The sequence below is a fragment of the Typopeltis vanoorti genome, chromosome 17 (genome assembly GCF_054136105.1).
Source record: "Typopeltis vanoorti isolate ZY-2024b chromosome 17, IOZ_Tvanoo_1.0, whole genome shotgun sequence".
Lineage (NCBI taxonomy): Eukaryota > Metazoa > Arthropoda > Arachnida > Uropygi > Thelyphonidae > Typopeltis > Typopeltis vanoorti.
In genome coordinates this window covers 102506119-102527940 of record NC_143565.1, presented here as the reverse complement: position 1 = coordinate 102527940, position 21822 = coordinate 102506119, and the positions used below count along the sequence as shown (strand labels likewise).

Sequence of the window (21822 nt, the reverse complement as noted above, 5' to 3'; positions counted from 1 at the left end):
CTAAAAAAAACTTGCATCTGTTTTTCCTACACAGCCTGCACATTGAATAATTTGCTGTCATAGTCCTACTTAACTCAGTTCTGTTATATTTCAGTAATAAGCTAACAATTTTAGCTCTCTCACTGCTTCCAACAATCTTTTCACATTCTCTTCAATACTATATTTATCACTACTTAAATCATTAGTTCCAACAAGCACTACCATCTCTTTTTCTTTTATGCTTCTCTGTTGCATTCATCACATTCTTTATTTTAGCTCCTTGGAAATTCGATGTAGGGACTCCATCATCAAGCATAAATTTCATTATTGAATCATTGTAGCATATTATTATTTTCTAATAACCTGACTGGCTTACCTTATTGTTTTCACAATCGTTCATGGTTACTTTACTTGCTAATGTTTTGTTGCTACTTCTTGTTCTGCTCATTTTTCTTGCCCTGTTCTTTAATTGTTTCTCGAGTTTTTATAATTCTCTCAGTAAGTTTGAGTGGCTAATAATTTGATTTAATTAGCTCCTTACTTATATCTTCAAGAAATGTTGCAATTACCTTCTGATCAGCTGGACAAAGATTTCCATCTCTGGAATTTCATTAACTTGTGCTTTGTTCTTGGCACCATTTTTAAAACAATATAAATTTAACAAGATATCTACAATTATATTACTAAATGTAATAAATCCACTAAAGAGTACAATAAAAATACCTCAATTAATCTATGAAAATTCAATAAATCGCAAAAAAATGCCATTCTTACAGGAGCTTTGTAAAAACATGATTGGTAAAACGTTATCAGACAGTCGTCGATTGTCTGTCACTGTGATTTAATTGCAATATTTCAAATGTCAGGTTATTCTCATGTATATCTTCAACAAGTGCTGTACACATTTCTACTCTGGTAGACAAAAGGTTTCCATCTCCAGCAGCTTTGTTTTTACTAGTTTTTGACATAATTTTTAAAATAATCCAAATTTAACAATACATCTACAATTTTATTACTAAATACAATAAATCCATTAAAAACTATAATAATATATTAAAAATACACCAATTAATATATAAAACTCAATAAAGCAGGAAAAAAATACCAGTTATCTTACAGGAGCTTTGTAGAAACATGACTGCACACAAAACACCCTCGTTCATCTTATGAATGAGAAAACATCAACTACATGTTGAATTGAAAACCTGTAGAACAAGTAAAATATTTCAGCTATTTAGGTACAATTTTTAGTGAACATGTAAAATTAAATATGGAAATAGAAAACAGAATTTTCAGAGTTGGTATGGTAGGAATTTAATTTTTCTTAACTGAATAAACTGAAATGAGATAAGAGAGAAATTAGTCAAAACACTAAAGTAGCTGTATACAAGGCAGTGTTCAACTTTTAACATATGGATCTTAGAGCTGGGTTAGAAATAAAACACTTGGACAAAGACTGGAGACCGCAGATAACAGAATTCTGAGAAAAATTAGGGGAGTGAATAAATGCCATCAGTGGCAGTATCATATTAAAAATGAGGAATGCAGATATTAGAAAAGAACTTGACATACACGTGGTGTAATGTGAAGTGGAATCAAGGCAAATGAGTGTGACTAGTGGAGTTTCCCAGGGCTCTGTTCTAGGCCCACTACTCTTTAATTTGTACATTAATGATAGAATAGAAGATTTTAGGGGGGGGGGGTATATTCAGTTGTTTGCCAATGATGCGAAACTAGGGAGGGCAACAGTTGATAAAGGTGTTGTAGATATCTTACAGTTTAAATAAATTGGCAGTGCAGGCAAAGGACAATGTTGTAAAATGTAAGGTAATGCACTGTAGGATGAAAATATTACTACACACTTTATATCATATTGATGGTACTAATTTACAGAAAATTGACTAAAACTAATACTTGGGGATCGGGAGGTGGTGGAGGAGAGGATTCAGAGACTAGTGACCAAGCTGTTGACAGATCTGTGGAATGTTTCCTATGAGGATAGATTAAGGGTGTGTGTGTTTATGGGGTGCAGAGTTTATCTGACATGCAGAGGAAATGGGATATGATAAAATGGATTGCCAGAGGTGGTTGTGAGTGCTACAACAGTGAATAGGCTTAAGGCGATGTATGATAGGTATTGTGTTAATGGATAGAGTGGGTCTCCCATGATGCATCCTTTGACTCCATGGAGTACCCATATAAATAATGATAATAGTAATTGTTAGCATTCAGAAATGTGTTAGCAGAACTTATCTCAGGTGGTGTGATCACTTAAACAAAATGAGAGAAAGATTAGCAGAACAAGTGATTTTTTTTTTTTTTCCTCTGCACAATTGCAGAAAAACAACCCAGAAGAATAGTAATATTTAATTTCAGTTTTGTCTTCATTTGCTTTTGACAATGATTTTGATTACTGGTCCATTTCTCAATTCTGATGATTTCTCTATGAAATAGTTTAATTACATAAAGGGAGCTTTCAAGATATATTACTTAAGGAAGTTAAAACTTTCTTAAGTAATATCATTAAGGATTGTATACTCTGAGTATCCCTGATGTTTTAAGCATGTGTGCTTAATGGGTAATCCAGCCCCACATACCACATAGAAATCTTTTATTTAAATATGAGCAAATGGAAATAGATATGAAACTGGTGACATGAATAAGTAGATTGTTAATAAATGGACCAGACAACAGTATAATGTATTAGAATGTAGGAAAAGATGTGATCGGTGGTGTGTGTTGCTCAGGGTTTTGTACTGGGCTACTGCACTACTGTTGAGAAAAATCTAATGATGCTAAATTGGGGAGAGAAAATGTCAGTAATGGTAGATATCTGCAGGAAAAATTAAATAGACTGTCAGTGCTATATAAAGGTTTTTGGTAAAAGAATACAAGATGTGCATTATGCTTATGGGACTGCATTGAAAAAATTTAATGGTGTTACAAATTTTGGGGTGTGATGGACAGGGAGTTGAAGTTTAGAGTATATATTGCAGATATGCCCTCTGAATTTATAGCTGAAAGGATCATTTGGATGTGGAAGAACACAGAGAAATAAAGAAGAATGTTGTTATTCTCTTTAATAAAGCTTTGATATGGCCATACATATTAAACTCAGGTGACCACACTGTGTATGGCCATTAGTCCATACACAGATATGATTATGAGTTGCCTGAGGGTGGGAAAGTGGAGGGGATTGGATCTGGAGGCAAGTGACTAAGATTTTGGTCTGTGGAATGGTGTGGTGAAGACATGCTGGCTACAAAAATGAATTGATATATAGAAAAAGCCTTTTTCAGGGCTAATGCTAAATTTTTTTTTCAATAAATTTTTCATGATTGATTTCAATAGTTTTATGTATGAGATACATCAGTGCAACTAACAAGGCTACTTTGGTTTTAAAAATGAGTGGAAGCTGTTTGCTTCCAAGGGAATGTCATCATCTGACTTTGGTTTTTCCATCTTATCAACAGTAGATATTATGCACTGAGTATTCTCTTAATGTATGCACTTCACTTGATAGCCTGTGATTGATTTCATTCTATACCACTATTTGATTTTCACTAGTTCATTTAAAACATACTTGTGAATAGTGTAAGTGTATTAACATTTATTTTAAATTTGCAGATTCTTTATTTGGAGAGGCTGAAAGCAATTGAGTCAACTTTAAAAATATCAGAGTTTTTTGCCAGCCATGAGGTATGTAAATTTTTAGCAATTAGATGTATTTTTTATTTTCTGTAATGAACTTATTAGCTTTTTGGTTAAATATGATAAATACATGCACTATATAAAAAGATCATGAATTATTAAGATTGAATACTTTTTAATTTTCCAAATTTGTAACAAGTGATTTGACAGAAAAGGGATAATGTTAATCAAGAGGAAGAGTTATTCAAGTGCAGTTTAGTAAAATTGAACCTAGTATTGCCAGTTTGAATGTTTTTTTTTTTTTTTTGTTTGTTTTTAGTTTATTGAATTTTTAATCTTGTTTGGATCATTTGCATTCATGGAGACGATTCCACTTAATAAGTTAATCAACTTATTTTCATAGCCATAGAATACTAAAGTTTTATGTGCCATAAACCGGTTTCCTGTATATAATACAGACAGTGATTAGTCATGGAGTGAGCTTTTCAAAGTAAAATATGTGATTATATGCATTTATCAGGAGAGAATTATAGGCAGAGTTACATTGCCACCAAAGATGCATGTGTTTACAGTATGAATATCTTACATGTGCATGTACATAATGATTTGTTTATGTAATGATATGTTAATACATTTATAGCATAAATAAAGAAACTTTTCATATTTTTTCATTTCTTGAAATAAACACAAAAGTAAGTGCTTTATAATAAGTAGTAAGCAAACTCACTCATGAGACTTGTGATTGTGATATTCTATACTTTGCAATTTCATTTTGTGATGGCTTACTGGACAACCTGGACACTGCTGCCAGTTTGTTGAAAATTATCATGAGGCACTGACTTGAAAAATGGTCAGAAAGGGGAACATTACTTTCAAGAGAGGATATATGCAGACTTGTAAGTTTGGTGATTATGGAAAGCTCTACGGCAACTAATATCAATACGGTGGGACGATGAGTTATGGAGAAAAGCAGTTGACAGAACATTGGTTAGGACTATCACCAAGAGTTAGGTGAATAAATCAACGGAGTGAAACTACACGAAGAAGTTATGAAGGAGATATAAAACAGTTGTTAGTGACCAGATCTGTGAGGAATATAAAATGAGGGTTGGAAAAAGTGCATTACGAGAGAAGATAGGCCAATTAGGCCAAAGAAAATTTGAGGGAATTCCTCAAGTATATAGGAAGCAAAAAGAAAAATAATTACAGAAGAGTGACATTAGTAGATGTATGGTAGTAGGGTGACCATGACAAAGTATGTAATGGAATTATTTAATGAGCACTTTGTCAGCATATATCATACTAATGGAATGGTAATTCTGTGCAAAAGGGGGTAAATGCTAGAAGGACTAGAAGTAAAAGAGGCAGAAGCATATAAAGTGGTGAGTGGGCTGGATGTTAATAAGGCTGCAGGAATGGATGATGTATCACTATATATGTTTAAGAAATCTGCAATCTTTTGACCTGGTTGTTTAATTCTTGAGGAATATAAAATGTTGCCACTGTGCAAAAATGGTGTTAGGAGAGAAGTTTCCAATTATAGAGCATTCTGTATACCCTGCAGTTTATGTTAATTTACTGGAGAGATTGATTATGATTACAGGATTAGATTGATAGATATATAGGATTGAATTGATACACATAGGACTCTCTGTGTCTGTCAGCCCAATGTTTAACAGTCTTGTATAAAATAAAATTTTCTTTTTAAACTATTTTTGATCTGCTTTATTATGTTGATTTCAGATTTATTTAATTTTCTTTTTTAGCTGATTGGCAGCTCTTTACTGTTTGTTCATGACAAGAACAAAGCCAATGTTTGGTTAATTGACTTTGCAAAAACTCAGCCTGCACCTGAGGTATTAAAGATTTTGCACAATGTTGCATGGACAGTAGGAAGTCATGAAGATGGATATTTGGTTGGTATACACAGTCTTATTCGTATTTTTCAGGAATTGGCAGAAATTTCTGAACAGCCTTCATGAACTCTTTTACAACTCTGCATGATATGACTGTACATTACATTTTAACAAAAGTTTTATGTAATCTTACTGTATTTTTGTTATATAATGCATACATACATTTATATATATATATCACATAATTTTTATAATCAGTATAACTTTGTAAAATGTTTATTGTATAACAGTGTATCATATTGTTCAAATATATTGCTGTAAAGCATGTTAAATAATTTATACGCTGTCATTTCTGCGGCATGTAATTCAAATTTTAAAAAATTTATACTGTTTATGATTTTTTATATCATGTTATGAAAATCGTATATGCCTTAATGATTCATGCCTGTGAATAGCATGTGATTTGTTATTTGTTGTATGTGTGTGTGTGTGTGCGTGTGTGTGTGCGTGCATGTAAAGAGAATAATACTGTCTGTGATAAGCAGATAAGATATAATGGAATTCCTTTGATCTTACTTTAGTGGACCAGTATTGTCATTTTATATGATATACAGCAGTTTTAAGGGAAACAATTCCTCAAAATTTTGTTACTTGTTATGTGTGATTTTGATGACATTAAATGAAATATTTATTATTATGAGAAAAATGCAAATTTGTATAATCAATATTGTAATCATTTCATCTTATAGTCATTATAGAATTTTATTTCAATTCTTCAAGAAATTAAAATATTAAAAACCTTGATGATCACTTACAAATTACTGAAAAAGCCATCTAGGTACAATGGTGAGCTAAACAACCAAAATTACTACAGCAAATTGTCTACTATAAGAAAATACTTCTGCAGTCCTTAACAAGTTTGTTATTGTGAGAGTCATCTGTAATTCTTCTGTTACCATCAGAATGCACAAACAGCTAGAATCACATTGAAGAACAAATTATTGAAAAAAATAATACTTTGAATTATATCTGTATATTTTAATAGCAATGAAAGATAAAATAAAACTTTTATTAGTTGTAGTCTTTATGTGGTCTCTAAATATTGCTACAGATGAATAAAAATGGAATCATAACTTACATTTCCTTTCTGCACCAATTTTCTTTATCAACAGCAGAAAATGTGTGCAGTAGTATGATCAATAACAGGAGTGTTCTTAAACTTGTGTTTTCTGCAATAAATATTGTAAATTGTGTCCAACTTCTATTAATTTAATATAGCTAGAAATTTTTCATTTAATGAAGGATAAAACATTCATCCTTCAAATGTCTACAAATATCTGTTCTGAGAAACAAAAAAATTATTTTGCAGTATTTTAATTTATATCTAATGTACATGATGTTGACTGTTAAATGACAGGCATCTAGAGGACGTTTCTTACAGACTGCCATTAATGGAACCCAAGAAAGAGAAGCATTTTAAATATGAATACTTACATATTTATGTTTATAATATAAATCCTTATATTTTGTAATTTTGGATTTTGTTCATTTATAATTTTTTTTATGAGTGTTGTGTTTGAGGGAACTGTGTGACTGCTTTTGCAAATTCATTTGAAGCTTTGTTTTTCTACTTATATCAGAGCATTTCAAGATAATGTCCTCTATTTTGTTTTTCATTTTCTGCTGCATTCTCTCATAGTCAACAACATTCAGGGACTACATTTTACAAGCTATACCTTAAAATTTAATGGCATACTCTGCTTATGCATATACACTTCCCAATAATAATAAACAGCAGTAAACACCAATAATAGCAACAACTTTATTATTAAAAATATTAAGAAGACAATTGATGTGAAGTCAATAGCCTCTATATGCAAGTAGTCTAGTCTTAAATACACTTCACGTGCAAACTTTGTTTGCTTACTTTATGTTGGAGGTTTAATGGATTTTTTACAACACTCAAAAAGAATTAAAATAGAATTTAATACTTCCTATATTTCGTCCTAGTCACTAGGACATCTACGGGGATTACAAAAACAATTAATGTAACATGCACACAAAAACGTACAATACTAAGCCCAACCACGTGGGTGACACTAAAGTCCTATCTAGGTGGAGCGCCCTCTAAGGGCGGTCGTAGGTGGCCTGGAATGTAAGGTGGGACCTCTGGTGATGAGTGTTTCCCAAATCTTCGGAAGCTTAATGCAACCGTATTTATTTAGATTTGGTTGGTTTCTGAGAGCTGCTGCTGCTTCTAAGAAAAGTCTCTCTTTTTTGAATTTGCTGTGGTGGAGCATGGTGGTTTTCTTCCATGATACTCTGTGGGTGGTGTCCAACACATGGTCAGCCAAGCCTGAATGGCCATAGTTGTGTTTAACGATGTATGACTTGTGTTCCTCCAGGCGGATGGATGCTGATCTGCCTGTCTGTCCAAAGTATGCAAGCTTACAGGAACAGGGTACTTTGTAAACTCCAGGCAGAGAGAGAGAGGAGGGAGCTGATCTTTCGTAGACCGGATAAGGGTAGCAAGTTTGCGGTAGGGCTTATATGCTGTGTGTAGGTTATACTTTTTTAGTATCTTGGCTATTTTTTCCGAAGTGCCACGGATGTAAGGTATGGTGATGGCATTTTTAAAATCTTGTTGATGAGAGGGATGGGGAATGGAGGAGGAATTGATTATTTTTTTGACACTGTGTTCGCTATAGCCATTGGAGAGGAAAGTTCTGTGTATGTGGTTAAGCTCAGTAGTGAGGGCAGTTCCACTGGAACAAAGATTGTGGGCTCTCTTGGTAAGAGTTTTAATGATGCCATATTGTTGCGAGGGGTGGGAGAGTTTGTGAATGTATCTGCCTGTGTGTGTGTGGGTTTTCTGTATACAGTGAAGGCAAGTGTATCATTAGGCAGGCGTGTGACTAAGGTGTCTAGGAAGGGTAAACAATTGTTCTTTTCCTTTTCCATAGTAAACTGGATTCTTTGATGTAGGCTATTGAGATGACTGAGGAAGGAGTCTAACGTGTCTGGGCCATGAGGCAAAATAGAGAACACATCATCTACATATCTTAGCCAGATAGACGGTTTGAGTGGGGCTGAGTCTAAGGCTCATTTTTCGAAATCTTATTATTATTATTATTATTAAACAAGACCTCATGGAGTCAAAGACTCATCTAGGAGGTCCTTTTATCTCACACACATCTCATCATACCGGGTCTTAAACACATTCAAACTCCTTGCAGACACCACACTCTCAGGCAAGGCATTCCAATCATTCACAACTCTGCACGAAAAAAACCTGCCTCTCACTCCCCTACTCACACCCTCTTTATACAGTTTCCAGGGATGACCTCTGGTTCTCCCCTGATCTCCCACTATTCGCTGTAGAACTTCTCCACCATTGATCCTATAGCAACCCCTTACCAACTTGTAGGTCTCTATCATATCTCCCCTCTTCCTTCTCTCCACTAGTCTCTGCAAATTACATCTTTTCAATCTTTCCTCATACTCGACATTCCAGAGGTCAGAAACTACCTTAGTCAGTCGCCTTTGGACCCTTTCCAACATCTCCTCATCCTTCTGAAAACCAGGTGACCAAATCTGGGCACAATAGTCCATGTGTGGCCTAATCAAAGCCTTATACAATGGAACAAGAATCTCCCTACTTCTACACGTCAGTGTCCTCCTCATCATTCCCAGAAGTCTTTGTGTTGTCTTCACAATTTTGGCGATGTGACCCCTAAATTTTAGATCCTTATCCACTATCACTCCCAGATCTCTTATTTCCTCTACTTCCAACAATATATTCTTACCAAGCATAAATTCTGCATCCCATCTTTGTTTTCCAAATTTTAAAACCTTACATTTTGCAACATTGAACTCACACCCCCATTTGCTTGCCCAATCACTCAATTTATTCAAGTCTTCTTGCAAGGCCACAACATCTTCACTACTCTTTATGGTTCTTCCCAACTTTGCATCATCTGCAAACAACTGAATATCTCCATCCAAATCCTCGCCAACATCATTAATATACAAGTTAAACAGCAATGGCCCCAAAACAGATCCCTGAGGCACTCCACTAGTGACTTTCCTTTTCCTGGATATTGCACCCCCATACACAACTTGTTGATACCTATCAGATAGCCAGTCTCCAATCCAATGCACCAACCCAATATCCAACCCCATCTGCTCCAGTTTGACTGTCAACTTATCATGAGGCACTCTATCAAAAGCTTTTGCGAAATCCAAGTATATTACTGTGTATCCTTCTCCTCTGTCCAAGGAAGCAGTCACTTTATTGTAATAAGTAAGTAGATTACTAAAACACGACCTCCCTTTAGCAAATCCATGCTGTCCATCAAAGATTATACCATTGTTGTCAACCCAACTCTGGATTCTAGCTCTCACAAGCTTCTCCAACAACTTAACCATCTTCCATATAGAAATTGGCAGAGGGGGCGAGAGGGGGGAATCCATGGCGGTTCCCTCTATCTGCTTGTAGATTTTGTTCTTCCAAGAGAAATACCCAGAGTTGATGGCAAAGGAAAAGAGATCTAAGATGTCAGAGGGAAAAACGTTTTCTAAGAGAGATAAAGTGTCAGTTAAGGGAATATTGGTAAACAATGAGGAGATATCAAAGCTTACTAATATGTCTGTATTATTCAAGGTTAAATTTTCTGTGAGGGCTTTAAAGTGGGTCGAGTTTTTTATATAGGATGCGGAATTTCCGGTGAGGGGGGGACAGAGAGTTGGCCAGCTGTTTAGATAGTCTATAACAAGGTGCATTGGTGGCATCTACTATAGGCCTGAGTGGGGAATTGGGTTTGTGGATTTTTGGTAAACCGTATATTCGGGGGGGACAGGAGCGGAAAGGTTTAAGTTTTTTCGTGACGTCAGGGGGCCAGGAGGTTACTTTTTTAAGTAAGATTTTTAATTTCTTAACTTGTGTTTTTGTGGGGTCGTGTTCTAGTGGGATGTAGGTAGCGGGATCGCGGAGGATAATGTTCATTTTACGATTATATTCGCTGGTATTAAGAATGACTGCGTCATTACCCGCTCTAGTGATGACGATACTTTTTTCTTGTAGATTTTGTTCTCTTGGAAGAACAAAATCTACAAGCAGATAGAGGGAACCGCCATGGGTTCTCCCCTCTCCCCCCCTTGCCAATTTCTATATGGAAGATTTCAAAAAATGAGCCTTAGACTCAGCCCCACTCAAACCGTCTATCTGGCTAAGATATGTAGATGATGTGTTCTCTATTTGGCCTCATGGCCCAGATTCGTTAGACTCCTTCCTCAGTCATCTCAATAGCCTACATCCAAGAATCCAGTTTACTATGGAAAAGGAAAAGAACAATTGTTTACCCTTCCTAGACACCTTAGTCACATGCCTGCCTAATGATACACTTGCCTTCACTGTATACAGAAAACCCCCACACACAGGCAGATACATTCACAAACTCTTCCACCACCACCCCTCGCAACAATATGGCATCATTAAAACTCTTACCAAGAGAGCCCACAATCTTTGTTCCAGTGGAACCGCCCTCACTACTGAGCTTAATCACATACACAGAACTTTCCTCTCCAATGGCTACAGCGAACACAGTATCAAAAAAATAATCAATTCCTCCCCCATTCCCCATCCCTCTCATCAACAAGATTTTAAAAATGCCATCACCATACCCTACATCCGTGGCACTTCGGAAAAAATAGCCAAGATACTAAAAAAGTATAACCTACACACAGCATATAAGCCCTACCTCAAACTTGCTACCCTTATCCGGTCTACGAAAGATCAGCTCCCTCCTCTCTCTCTGCCTGGAGTTTACAAAGTACCCTGTTCCTGTAAGCTTGCATACTTTGGACAGACAGGCAGATCAGCATCCATCCACCCGGAGGAACACAAGTCGTGCATCGTTAAACACAACTATGGCCATTCAGGCTTGGCTGACCATGTGTTGGACACCACCCACAGAGTATCATGGAAGAAAACCACCATGCTCCACCACAGCAAATTCAAGAAAGAGAGACTTTTCTTAGAAGCAGCAGCAGCTCTCAGAAACCAACCAAATCTAAATAAATATGGTTGCATTAAGCTTCCGAAGATTTGGGAAACACTCATCACCAGAGGTCCCACCTTACATTCCAGGCCACCTACGACCGCCCTTAGAGGGCGCTCCACCTAGATAGGACTTTAGTGTCACCCACGTGGTTGGGCTTAGTATTGTACGTTTTTGTGTGCATGTTACATTAATTGTTTTTGTAATCCCCGTAGATGTCCTAGTGACTAGGACGAAATATAGGAAGTATTAAATTCTATTTTAATTCTTTTTGAGTGTTGTAAAAAATCCATTAAACCTCCAACATAATGTCCTCACAGCACTTAAGCCTCTACACAAGAATTTGTTTGCTTACGCTTGGATGAAAGATTAAATAAGAATATAATTTCTTGTCAAGTATAATTTACTTTGTAACGAAATGAAAGAAACCATCAGCTATCTCTGATCCAGAGTATTTTTAATAATAAGTCGATACACGTTTTTACTAGTTATATCTAAAAATATATGATATCTGCATTGATTCAACCTTGGTATCTTCCTGAGTCTGGCTCCCACTCATGAGACCATAATAAAGATCAAAACTAGTCTGGATAGTGACCCTTCCCATAATGCATGGCAGTATACACACCTGAAAAAGAAATGTGCTTTGCATTATGAATACTAAGGCAATTTTTTTTTTATTATGTTGAGCCCATACATGTGAGGTTGGTTGATCAACTTATAGTACATTAGTACTGTGTATGAGTAGTGAGTTGAGGAAAGAAGAAAATTGTTTACATTTGATTTGAAGGCCTGCATATTGTATTCCTTGGGAAACATATAAGGGGAGACCACAATACAGCAGTAGTAGGTATAAAGCAGGAGAAAAAGAAACTTGTTATGTGGGTTTTAAGTTGTACTCTGAAAGGATGTTGTGTGGCAGTTGCACTTGTTCCAATGGATTTAGTACAGAGGGGAGGAATTATTGATACTATTTCATATGAGCATTAGCTATGGAAATATTTATGGAACATACACATACATATTGCAGAAACCAAGTACCTGTGTGAAAATGGGTGGAGTGAGTAAGAGATGGGTTATTAATTAATTTGATTACTCTCTTCTGTATTGAGTCGAGTATTTTTAGGGAGCTCTTAGGGGTTCCCACCCAAAATGCTAGAGCAGTATTCAATAATTGGACAGATTTTGTGATTTGTTTAAGGTTAACAGCTGTTCGACAGTGAAGTAACACTTTGAGTGAAAGAGAAATCCTAATTTTTTTTGGAAGCTGAGGAAGTAATGGTTGTCATATGTTTATGCAAGGACTTGATGTCAGGGTGATTTCAAAAAGATCATCTTGTTTAGAGATTTGAGGATTGTTGAGAATAATCATGGAAGAAATTGCCTCTTTTTTTTGTGGGAAATAATGCAGAACTGGATATTGCTGGCATTGAAATTGATGAGATTATCTGAATCTGTTGGAGGATAGCTTGGAGTTCAGAATTGGGGACAGTGGAGATTGATGTTCTGTAAGTTAAGTTGATTTGTGTGGTGTAAGATATTAAGATATGTAAAATGAAAGGAGAGGAGTGCAGTGTGCTGTCATCTATAAAACTATTGCATTGGTGGGCAACTGAAGTAGGTAACCCTAATATACAGTATCCCCAAGTTAAAAAATTAATTACATATATATATATATATATATATATGTAATTAATTTTTTAACTTGGGGATACTGTATATTAGGGTTACCAAGTAATTTTATAAGCTTGGTTATTTAACTCCTAATCCCAAGTATGCAAACAATTAAGTTTGCGCCTGAAACATACTTCAAGGGGTGCTTAAGGGTCAAAGCTGTATAACTGAGAGGAGACCTCCACATAGCCTTTAAAGGAATGCGGAGAACCGACCAGGGCTTCTGACCTAATGTCCAATCCTCACCTTCTCGTGGTGCACCCTGTTGGGTATCTACTTGGATACTGAACGAACGAGGATGGGCTGGCAATTTGGGATTTAGCCGACCAAATTGTATTCTTATTGGTTAAACCAAAATAAAAAATGATGGTACAACATGACAAAATTTCATGCCGGCTGGGGCGTCGCCCAGTTAAACAAGGTCCCCGTTGTTTTCGCCAGGGAACCAGGGCGAACAGCGAAAAGTCAGCTACTGGAACAAATCTGAAAACAAACCCCAACTCAACATCACCAGAGTTCAAGATCGGTACTATCAACGTAAGAAGCCTGAATGGCAAAGAAATGGAGCTAGCTGAGGAATTAGATAAGTACCAGATTGACATAATAGGGGTGACTGAAACAAAAAAGACCAAAACAGGCGAGATCTTTCTGAGCAATAAATACAAAATGTTATATTCAGGCAATAACAATCAAGGAAAAGAAGGAGTAGCCATAGTATTCAACACAAAATACGAGGCTAATCTTCTTGAATGGCAGTCAGTCTCAAGTAGAGTAATGTGGGCAAATATGAGAATGGGGAACTGGACAATGAGACTTATTTGTGCCTATGGTCCCACAGAAGGTTCTACTAAGGTAGAAGTGGAGGAATTTTTTGAGGCTTTAGAAAAAGCAACTGACACAATGAAAAAGGAAAAGTTGGTCCTTGTTGGGGATCTAAATAGTAGAGTAGGAAATGATTGTGAGACATACAAAAATATTTTGGGAAAATTTGGAGAAAAGAGCAAAGCTAATAATAATGGCAAATATCTGTTGGATTTCTGCTCAGGACATGGACTGGTTATTACAAACACCATGTTCCAACATAAAAATGTGCACAAATTCACATGGAGAGAAGAGGCTAGGAATGAGAAAAGTCTCATTGACTATGTTATTGTTGATAGTGATGTTTTCTCCCTGGTGCAGGACACCAGAGTGTACAGAGGATTTGAAATTGGAAGTGATCACTATTTAGTCTTGAGCAGGATAAAATTGAATTTCATATTGAAAAGAATAACATGTAAGAAAGTTTTAAAGCGATTAAAAGTTGAGCAGCTCTCAGATGTAAACTGTAGACTAAAATACAGAAATATTATTGAAAAGAAAATGAAAGAGTTTGAGAACAGGAATCAAACCTTGGAGATTCAGTGGCAAACTCTGAAGGAAACATTGATTGATTCTGCCAGAGAGGCATGTGGTGAGGTTGTGTGCAAAGATAAAAAAATCAGAACTCCCTGGTGGACACAGGAAGTTAAAGAGGCAGTGAAGGAAAAGAAGAAAGCATATCAAAAGTTCCTGGCAAATAAGTCAGCTTTTACTCTTACAGAATACAGAGACAAATGTAAGAAAGCTAAACAGTGTGTAAAACTAGCTAAACAAAAGTCATGGGAGGACTTTGGCAAGAATATAGAAAATAAATATCAAGAAGGTGGCAAAATATTCTGGAGGTTGTTGAAGAAGCTTAGGAATGGAGGAAAGAGTGCTGTAAAAGGAATTAGAGATGATAAAGGTGAAATGAAAACAGGAGAAAAAGATATCCTTGAAGTATGGAGTAATTACTTTGAGAAACTGCTAAATGAAACAAGCAGTGATGACAGCACAGTGATAAAAAACACTGACCAGGCATGCAGTCAGGAATACATATCCATACTTGAAGTAGAAAAAGCCATCAAAGGCTTGAAATGTGGAAAGGCAGCAGGAGTAGATGATATTCGACCAGAAATGCTGAAGTATGGTGGTATAAGAGTCTTACAGTGGCTGCACTGCATAGTTCAGAAAGCCTGGACAGAGGGACGAATTCCCGATGATTGGAGTAGAGCTCTCATAGTACCCATATATAAAAAGGGAAATAAAACTGAATGTGAGAATTACAGAGGTATTTCCCTACTGAGTGTTCCTGGCAAGATCTATGCAAGTATACTTGAGAAACGGTTGAGAAGAATTGTGGAAGAAAAGCTTGGTGAAGAACAAGCTGGATTCAGGCCAAATAGAGGCTGTCAGGATCGGATCTTCACTTTACGACAAATAGTCGAGAAAGCATGGGAATATAACAAAGATCTGTATTTAAGTTTTGTCGATTTGGAAAAGGCATATGACAAGGTGCCAAGAGAGAAGCTATTCAATACGCTGCAGTTATATGGTGTCAATGGGGCATTATATCAAGCAATACTTAGTCTTTATTTGAGTTGTGAGTCAGCAGTTAGAATTGAAGGAAGTACAGGAAGATGGTTTAATGTTAAATCTGGTGTGAGACAAGGATGTACATTATCCCCTCTGTTATTCATTATCTATATGGATCACATTATGAAGGAAAGTGGTATTAAACCTGATATCAAAATTGGAGATGTTAATGTCAGCTCTTTGCTTTATGCGGATGATGTTATACTTCTAAATAAATCCGCTACAAGTCTGCAAGATTCTCTGACTAAATTGAATAGCTGTTGTAATAGATATGGTATGAAGGTCAGCAATAAAAAGACAAAGACAATGAAAATAGGCAGAATCATTGAAAATGTCAACTGTGTTGTGAATGGAGAACCTGTGGAACAAGTAAAACATTTCAGCTACTTAGGCACAATTTTTACTGAATATGGTAAACTAAATATAGAAATAGACAACAGAATCAGCAAAGCTGGTATCGTGGGAAGTCAATTGAATAAATTCATATGGAATAAGAAAGAAATTAGTCGGAACACTAAATTAGCTGTATACAAGACAGTGTTCAAACCAATTTTAACTTATGGATCTGAGAGCTGGGTCAGAAGTAAAACACTTGACCAAAGACTAGAGACCGCAGATATGAGAGTCCTGAGAAAGATTAGAGGCGTGAACAGATGGCATCAATGGCAATATCATATTAAAAATGTGGATATTAGGAAAGAACTTGACATTGTCAGCATCCAGGAATGCGTTAGCAGAGCTAATCTCAGATGGTATGGTCACTTAAATAGAATGGGAGAGGAAAGATTAGCAAAACAAGTGTTCTCTGCCAGGTTGGCAGGAAAACGACCCAGAGGAAGACCAAGATATAGGTGGATTGATACGGTACAAAGTGCCTTAGACGATAGAAATATAAGATCTGATAATGTTGGACTCTTGACAAGTAACAGACTGATTTGGAGGAAAATTGTAGATAGGAAGTTAGTAATGATGTAATTTTTTCATGTAGTACTGTCATATCCTGTACACCCCTTGAGGGTACATGGCAGGAATTTGATGATGATGATGATGATGATATACTTCAAGTCTAAAGATGGTACAACACCAGGGCAACTCATTGTAAAGGTGGGTAAAGCTCTGATCACTATTCTTAGTATTTTCCCATAATGTAAAGCACATCTCACTAAAAGATGTATACTGCAATACATTATGGGTTGGGTCACTACCCAGACCGGTTTCAACCGTTTTTGAGGTCTCCTCAGTGAGTAGCTAGACCCTAAATACCAAGGTTTTAGTAATACAGAGCCTTATCAACTTTATCTATAGAAGTTGCTGCAAGGTGTTTTTATTTTTAATAAGAATCTCTGGAGGATATATATATATATATATATATATATATATATATATGTATATATAGAAGGAAGAGAGTTGGTGAGAGAACAGAATCCCAGCGTTAATTGAATAGTGAGAGGATTAGCATCCACCATCCCACATAGTGTGCATCCACTCAGAAAGCTTGCAATCCAATTGCAGAAATTATGGGACAGATCAAATGAAGAGAGTTTCTTAATAGGCCTTTGTGCCAGACCTGGTCTAAAGCTTTGGAGATATCAAGTGCAACCATTTGTGATTCAGCAGACTTCTCCATGGCATTGTCCAGTGATGAATGACTGATGCGAGTTCTCCTGTCGATTGGCAGTGGGCAGACTCCATACCGGTGGTCATTCATTTGGTTGCCTTCAAGGTTACAGTTGATGGGAGGGTAATAGTCTCTGTATACAAGTACTTCATTTGTGTACAGACCTTTGTGTGCTCACACTTGGGTAAAGGATTAAACAAGAATATAATTTCTTGTCAAGTATTGTATAACTTATTTTGTTACCAAGCAAGGGGGGGGGTACCTTCACAGAGATTAAGAAGTTTGCTGATGTGAATAAAAGTGTAAGAAAGATGAAAATATGGGAGGAAAAAAGGATAGATCAGAATGGCAGATGAACAATGGATATAAGTCTGAGAGGAAGAGCATCACATCACTTAATTTATATTTGGTTAGGAGTGTTGAATATAGAGGTGGTGGTGGGGAGGGGGGTGATGATTTTGGACATTGATAAATTATTTGCTCCAAGATTATTAGTATTAATGAAACATATTGACTGAAGATAATATGACAGGGATAGATATTGAGGGAAACATACTTCAAAAGGTTTGTTGCTATGTTTTGTGAGTATTGCCATTGTGCAGAGAACTGAACAAGTAACAAACTTTTGAGATATTTGAGCAAATTAGGTCAACTAGTTTAAACCACTAAGTAATTATTATTGCAGATGTCATCTATGGTCACATAGATCTGAAAGAGGAATCTGCATCTCTCAGAGTTGACAAGTCACTCATAATGGAATCCTCTGATAATATGACTGAATCCAGAACTTTTGATCCTCATCTTTCTGAACTGTCTCATAAGAAAATTGTTGAATTCTTGTAAGACAATTTAACTTTATCTCTGCATAGAAAGAGCATTCACATGATCCTGATCTCGAAGATGAGCAGGTATGTGTTAATTTCACAAAGAAGATTAAATTGGAATTACAGGTCAGTACTCCTTGTTAACAAACAGTAATGTTCATATTATCGATGACATGTAAAGATGATGGAGAGGAAATTAGTTGTTTTAAGAGTCTGTTTTGTAAGGAGCTGATGATCAGTCAAAAACTGTTTTATCATCAGTGAAGAAGTAGATTTCATAGCACTACATAAGAAAGGTGATAAGAAGGAGTGCAAGAATTATAGAACTATTAGTTTAATATTTCATGCAAGCAAAATTTTATTGAAGATCATGCTAAATAGGATTGAGGCCAAAGTTGAGGCAGAGATGCCCGAGGAACAAGCAGGTTTTAGGAAAGGTAAGGGCACCAGAGATCAGAACCTTTGCCTTAGTCAGATCATAGAAAAATATAAGGAATTCAGACTCCCTCTGGTAATGTGTTTCTTAGACTACTCTAAAGCTTTTGACTGTGTTGAGCATGTGAAACTGTGGGAAGTAATGGAAAGAATGGGTTTTCCTCAACACACTATCAGTTTGATAGCCAACTTGTATAGGGAGCAAGAAGCCAAGATAAGAACAGGTGTTGGATTGACTGACTGGCTTCAAGTTGGGTTAGGCAAGGATGTTTACTTTCTCCTCACTTGTTTATTATATATGCAGAGGACATCATGTGTGAAGCATTGGATGTGCTCAGGACAGGAATTAGGATAAAAGGGAGATTGATCAGTAATCTGAGGTATGCTGATGATACAGTACTCATTTGTAATGACATGGAAGAACTAGGACTAATTCTTGACAAAGTTAACAAGATCAGTAATAACAGAGGACTTCAACTCAATCCTAGCAAGACAGAGATTATGTTTCTCAAAGGAAATACAAACAGAGAAGCTCTTGAGAAACAAGTGTTACCTTAATGGAGAAAGAATTGAGCAAGTCAGCAAGTTTGAGTACTGGGATCCACTATTAATGTGAGGAATTGCTGTTCAGAAGATGTCAAAAAAAGGTTAGGAATGGCTAAAACAACTGAGACCTGTCTAAAATCTGGAAGGATGGCTCTATCTCCATGGAAACAAAGTTGAGGATTTTGGATGAAGTTGTTTTTCCAACAGTGACTTATGGATGTGAGACTTGGAACCTAAAGAAGTCAGATAAGAAACAGATATCTGCTTTTGAGATGTGGTGTTACAGAAGACTGTTGAGGATATATACTGAAAAGTGTACAAATGAATGGGTGTTAGAAAAGATCAATAGAACTTTAAAGCTTCTTAAAGATATTGACAGAAGAAAGTTAAAATATTTTGGACACATAGAAAGGATGGAAGGGGGACTTCTCAGAACATAATAGAAGGTAAAGTTCCTGGAAAAGAGGAAGGGGTAGACCATCAATGAGATGGTACGATGGTGTATGTGTGGAGTGACTGATCTTCAGAGAGTTGAGGCTGCCAGAAAAGCAAACAAGAGGACTACATGGTGAAGCCTGGTGTGGCACAACACCGAGCACTGGAGTGTCCATACTGCATCTATAGATGCCCAGTGAACATAGAGAGAGAGAGAGAGAGCAGATGGCAGACATTATGCTTGACAATAAATGATATAGATGCCCAGTGAACATAGAGAGAGAGAGAGAGCAGATGGCAGACATTATGCTTGACAATAAATGATATTCTTGTTTTAATCCTTTACCCAAGTGTAAGCAGAGTTTGCATGTGAAGTATCCTCACAACTAGTCTACTTGTATATAGAGGCCGTTGACTTCACCTGAAGTCAACAGATATTATTATATACAAGCAGACCAGTCGTGAAGATACTTCACATGCAAACTTATGTCTGGAGTATACTTTGTAACCAATCGAAATAAATAAAAACAAAATTTTCTACTAGACTTATAATAAAGTGTGATGGATCACTTAATCAGGTAGACATGCCATATGATCTAGATATGGAAGAAAATACATTATTTCAGAAGTTGGAAGGAATTGTTCAAAATAAGAATGTAATCACCGTAGGAAGTCGTAACGTACAGGTTTGAGGAGATAAGACAGGAGCAGAAAAAATTTTGGTTTAGGTCAATGAAAAAAAAGTTCCTGAAAACTGGATCAAATGATGATAGAATTATTTATAATGAGAGAAAGAGCTTTGCAAAAAATTAAAATATAAGTTGAAAAAATAAAATGCCAGGTTTAATCAATGCAGACACACATAACTAATAAAAAGACTAGTTTGAGAGGAGATATCCATTTGTCGATTATGCTAAACTGGAAAGAGAAAGATTTCTGTAGACAAATCTGCTCAAGTGAATATCTGAGTAGAAGGGAAACAAAAGTGCAGAAGTAAATTATTAAGATATAATAAATTTAGGTGCTTAAGGGTTAAAGCTGTATAACTGAGAGGAGACCTCCACATAGCCTTTAAAGGAATGCGAAGAACCGACCAGGGCTTCTGACCTAATGTCCAATCCTCACCTTCTCGTGGTGCACCCTGTTGGGTATCTACTTGGATACTGAACGAACTAGGATGGGCTGGCAATTTGGGATTTAGCCGACCAAATTGTATTCTTATTGGTTAAACCAAAATAAAAAATGATGGTACAACATGACAAAATTTCATGACGGCTGGGGCGTTGCCCAGTTAAACAAGGCCCCCATTGTTTACGCCAGGGAACCAGGACGAACAGCGAAAAGTCTGCTACTGGAACAAATCTGAAAACAAACCCCAACTCAACATCACCAGAGTTAAAGATCGGTACTATCAACGTAAGAAGCCTGAATGGCAAAGAAATGGAGCTAGCTGAGGAATTAGATAAGTACCAGATTGACATAATAGGGGTGACTGAAACAAAAAACACCAAAACTGATGAGATCTTTTTGAGCAATAAATACAAAATGTTATATTCAGGCAATGACAATCAAGGAAAAGAAGGAGTAGCCATAGTATTCAACACAATATATGAGGCTAATCTTCTTAAATGGCAGTCAGTCTCAAGTAGAGTAATGTGGGCAAATATGAGAATGGGGAACTGGACAATGAGACTTATTTGTGCCTATGGTCCCACAGAAGGTTCTACTAAGGTAGAAGTGGAGGAATTTTTTGAGGCTTTAGAAAAAGCAACTGACACAATGAAAAAGGAAAAGTTGGTCCTTGTTGGGGATCTAAATAGCAGAGTAGGAAATGATTGTGAGACATACAAAAATATTTTGGGAAAATTTGGAGAAAAGAGCAAAGCTAATAATAATGGCAAATATCTGTTGGATTTCTGCTCACGACATGGACTGGTTATTACTAACACCATGTTCCAACATAAAAATGTGCACAAATTCACATGGAGAGAAGAGGCTAGGAATAAGAAAAGTCTCATTGACTATGTTATTGTTGATAGTGATGTTTTCTCCCTGGTGCAGGACACCAGAGTGTACAGAGGATTTGAAATTGGAAGTGATTACTATTTAGTCTTGAGCAGGATAAAATTGAATTTCATATCGAAAAGAATGACATGTAAGAAAGTTTTAAAGCAAATAAAAGTTGAGCAGCTCTCAGATGTGAACTGTAGATTAAAATACAGAAAGATTATTGAAAAGAAAATGAAAGAGTTTGAGATCAGGAATCAAACCTTGGAGATTCAGTGGCAAACTCTGAAGAAAACATTGAT

At 36.2% G+C, this 21822-nt stretch overlaps 1 protein-coding gene across 4 annotated transcripts in view; it reads left to right on the top strand.

The window, feature by feature from the left end:
• Nucleotides 1–6571, top strand: part of IP3K2 (Inositol 1,4,5-triphosphate kinase 2) — a 242066-nt gene extending 235495 nt beyond the window's left edge. For all 4 annotated transcript variants that reach the window (XM_090406781.1, XM_090406780.1, XM_090406782.1 and 1 more), the window contains 2 exons: nt 3607–3678; nt 5397–6571. In XM_090406781.1, coding sequence (XP_090262907.1) covers nt 3607–3678; nt 5397–5612 — 288 coding nt within the window. In that variant the 3' untranslated portion in view covers nt 5613–6571. The remainder of the gene's footprint in view (nt 1–3606; nt 3679–5396) is intronic.
• The last annotated feature ends 15251 nt before the right edge of the window (nt 6572–21822 follow it).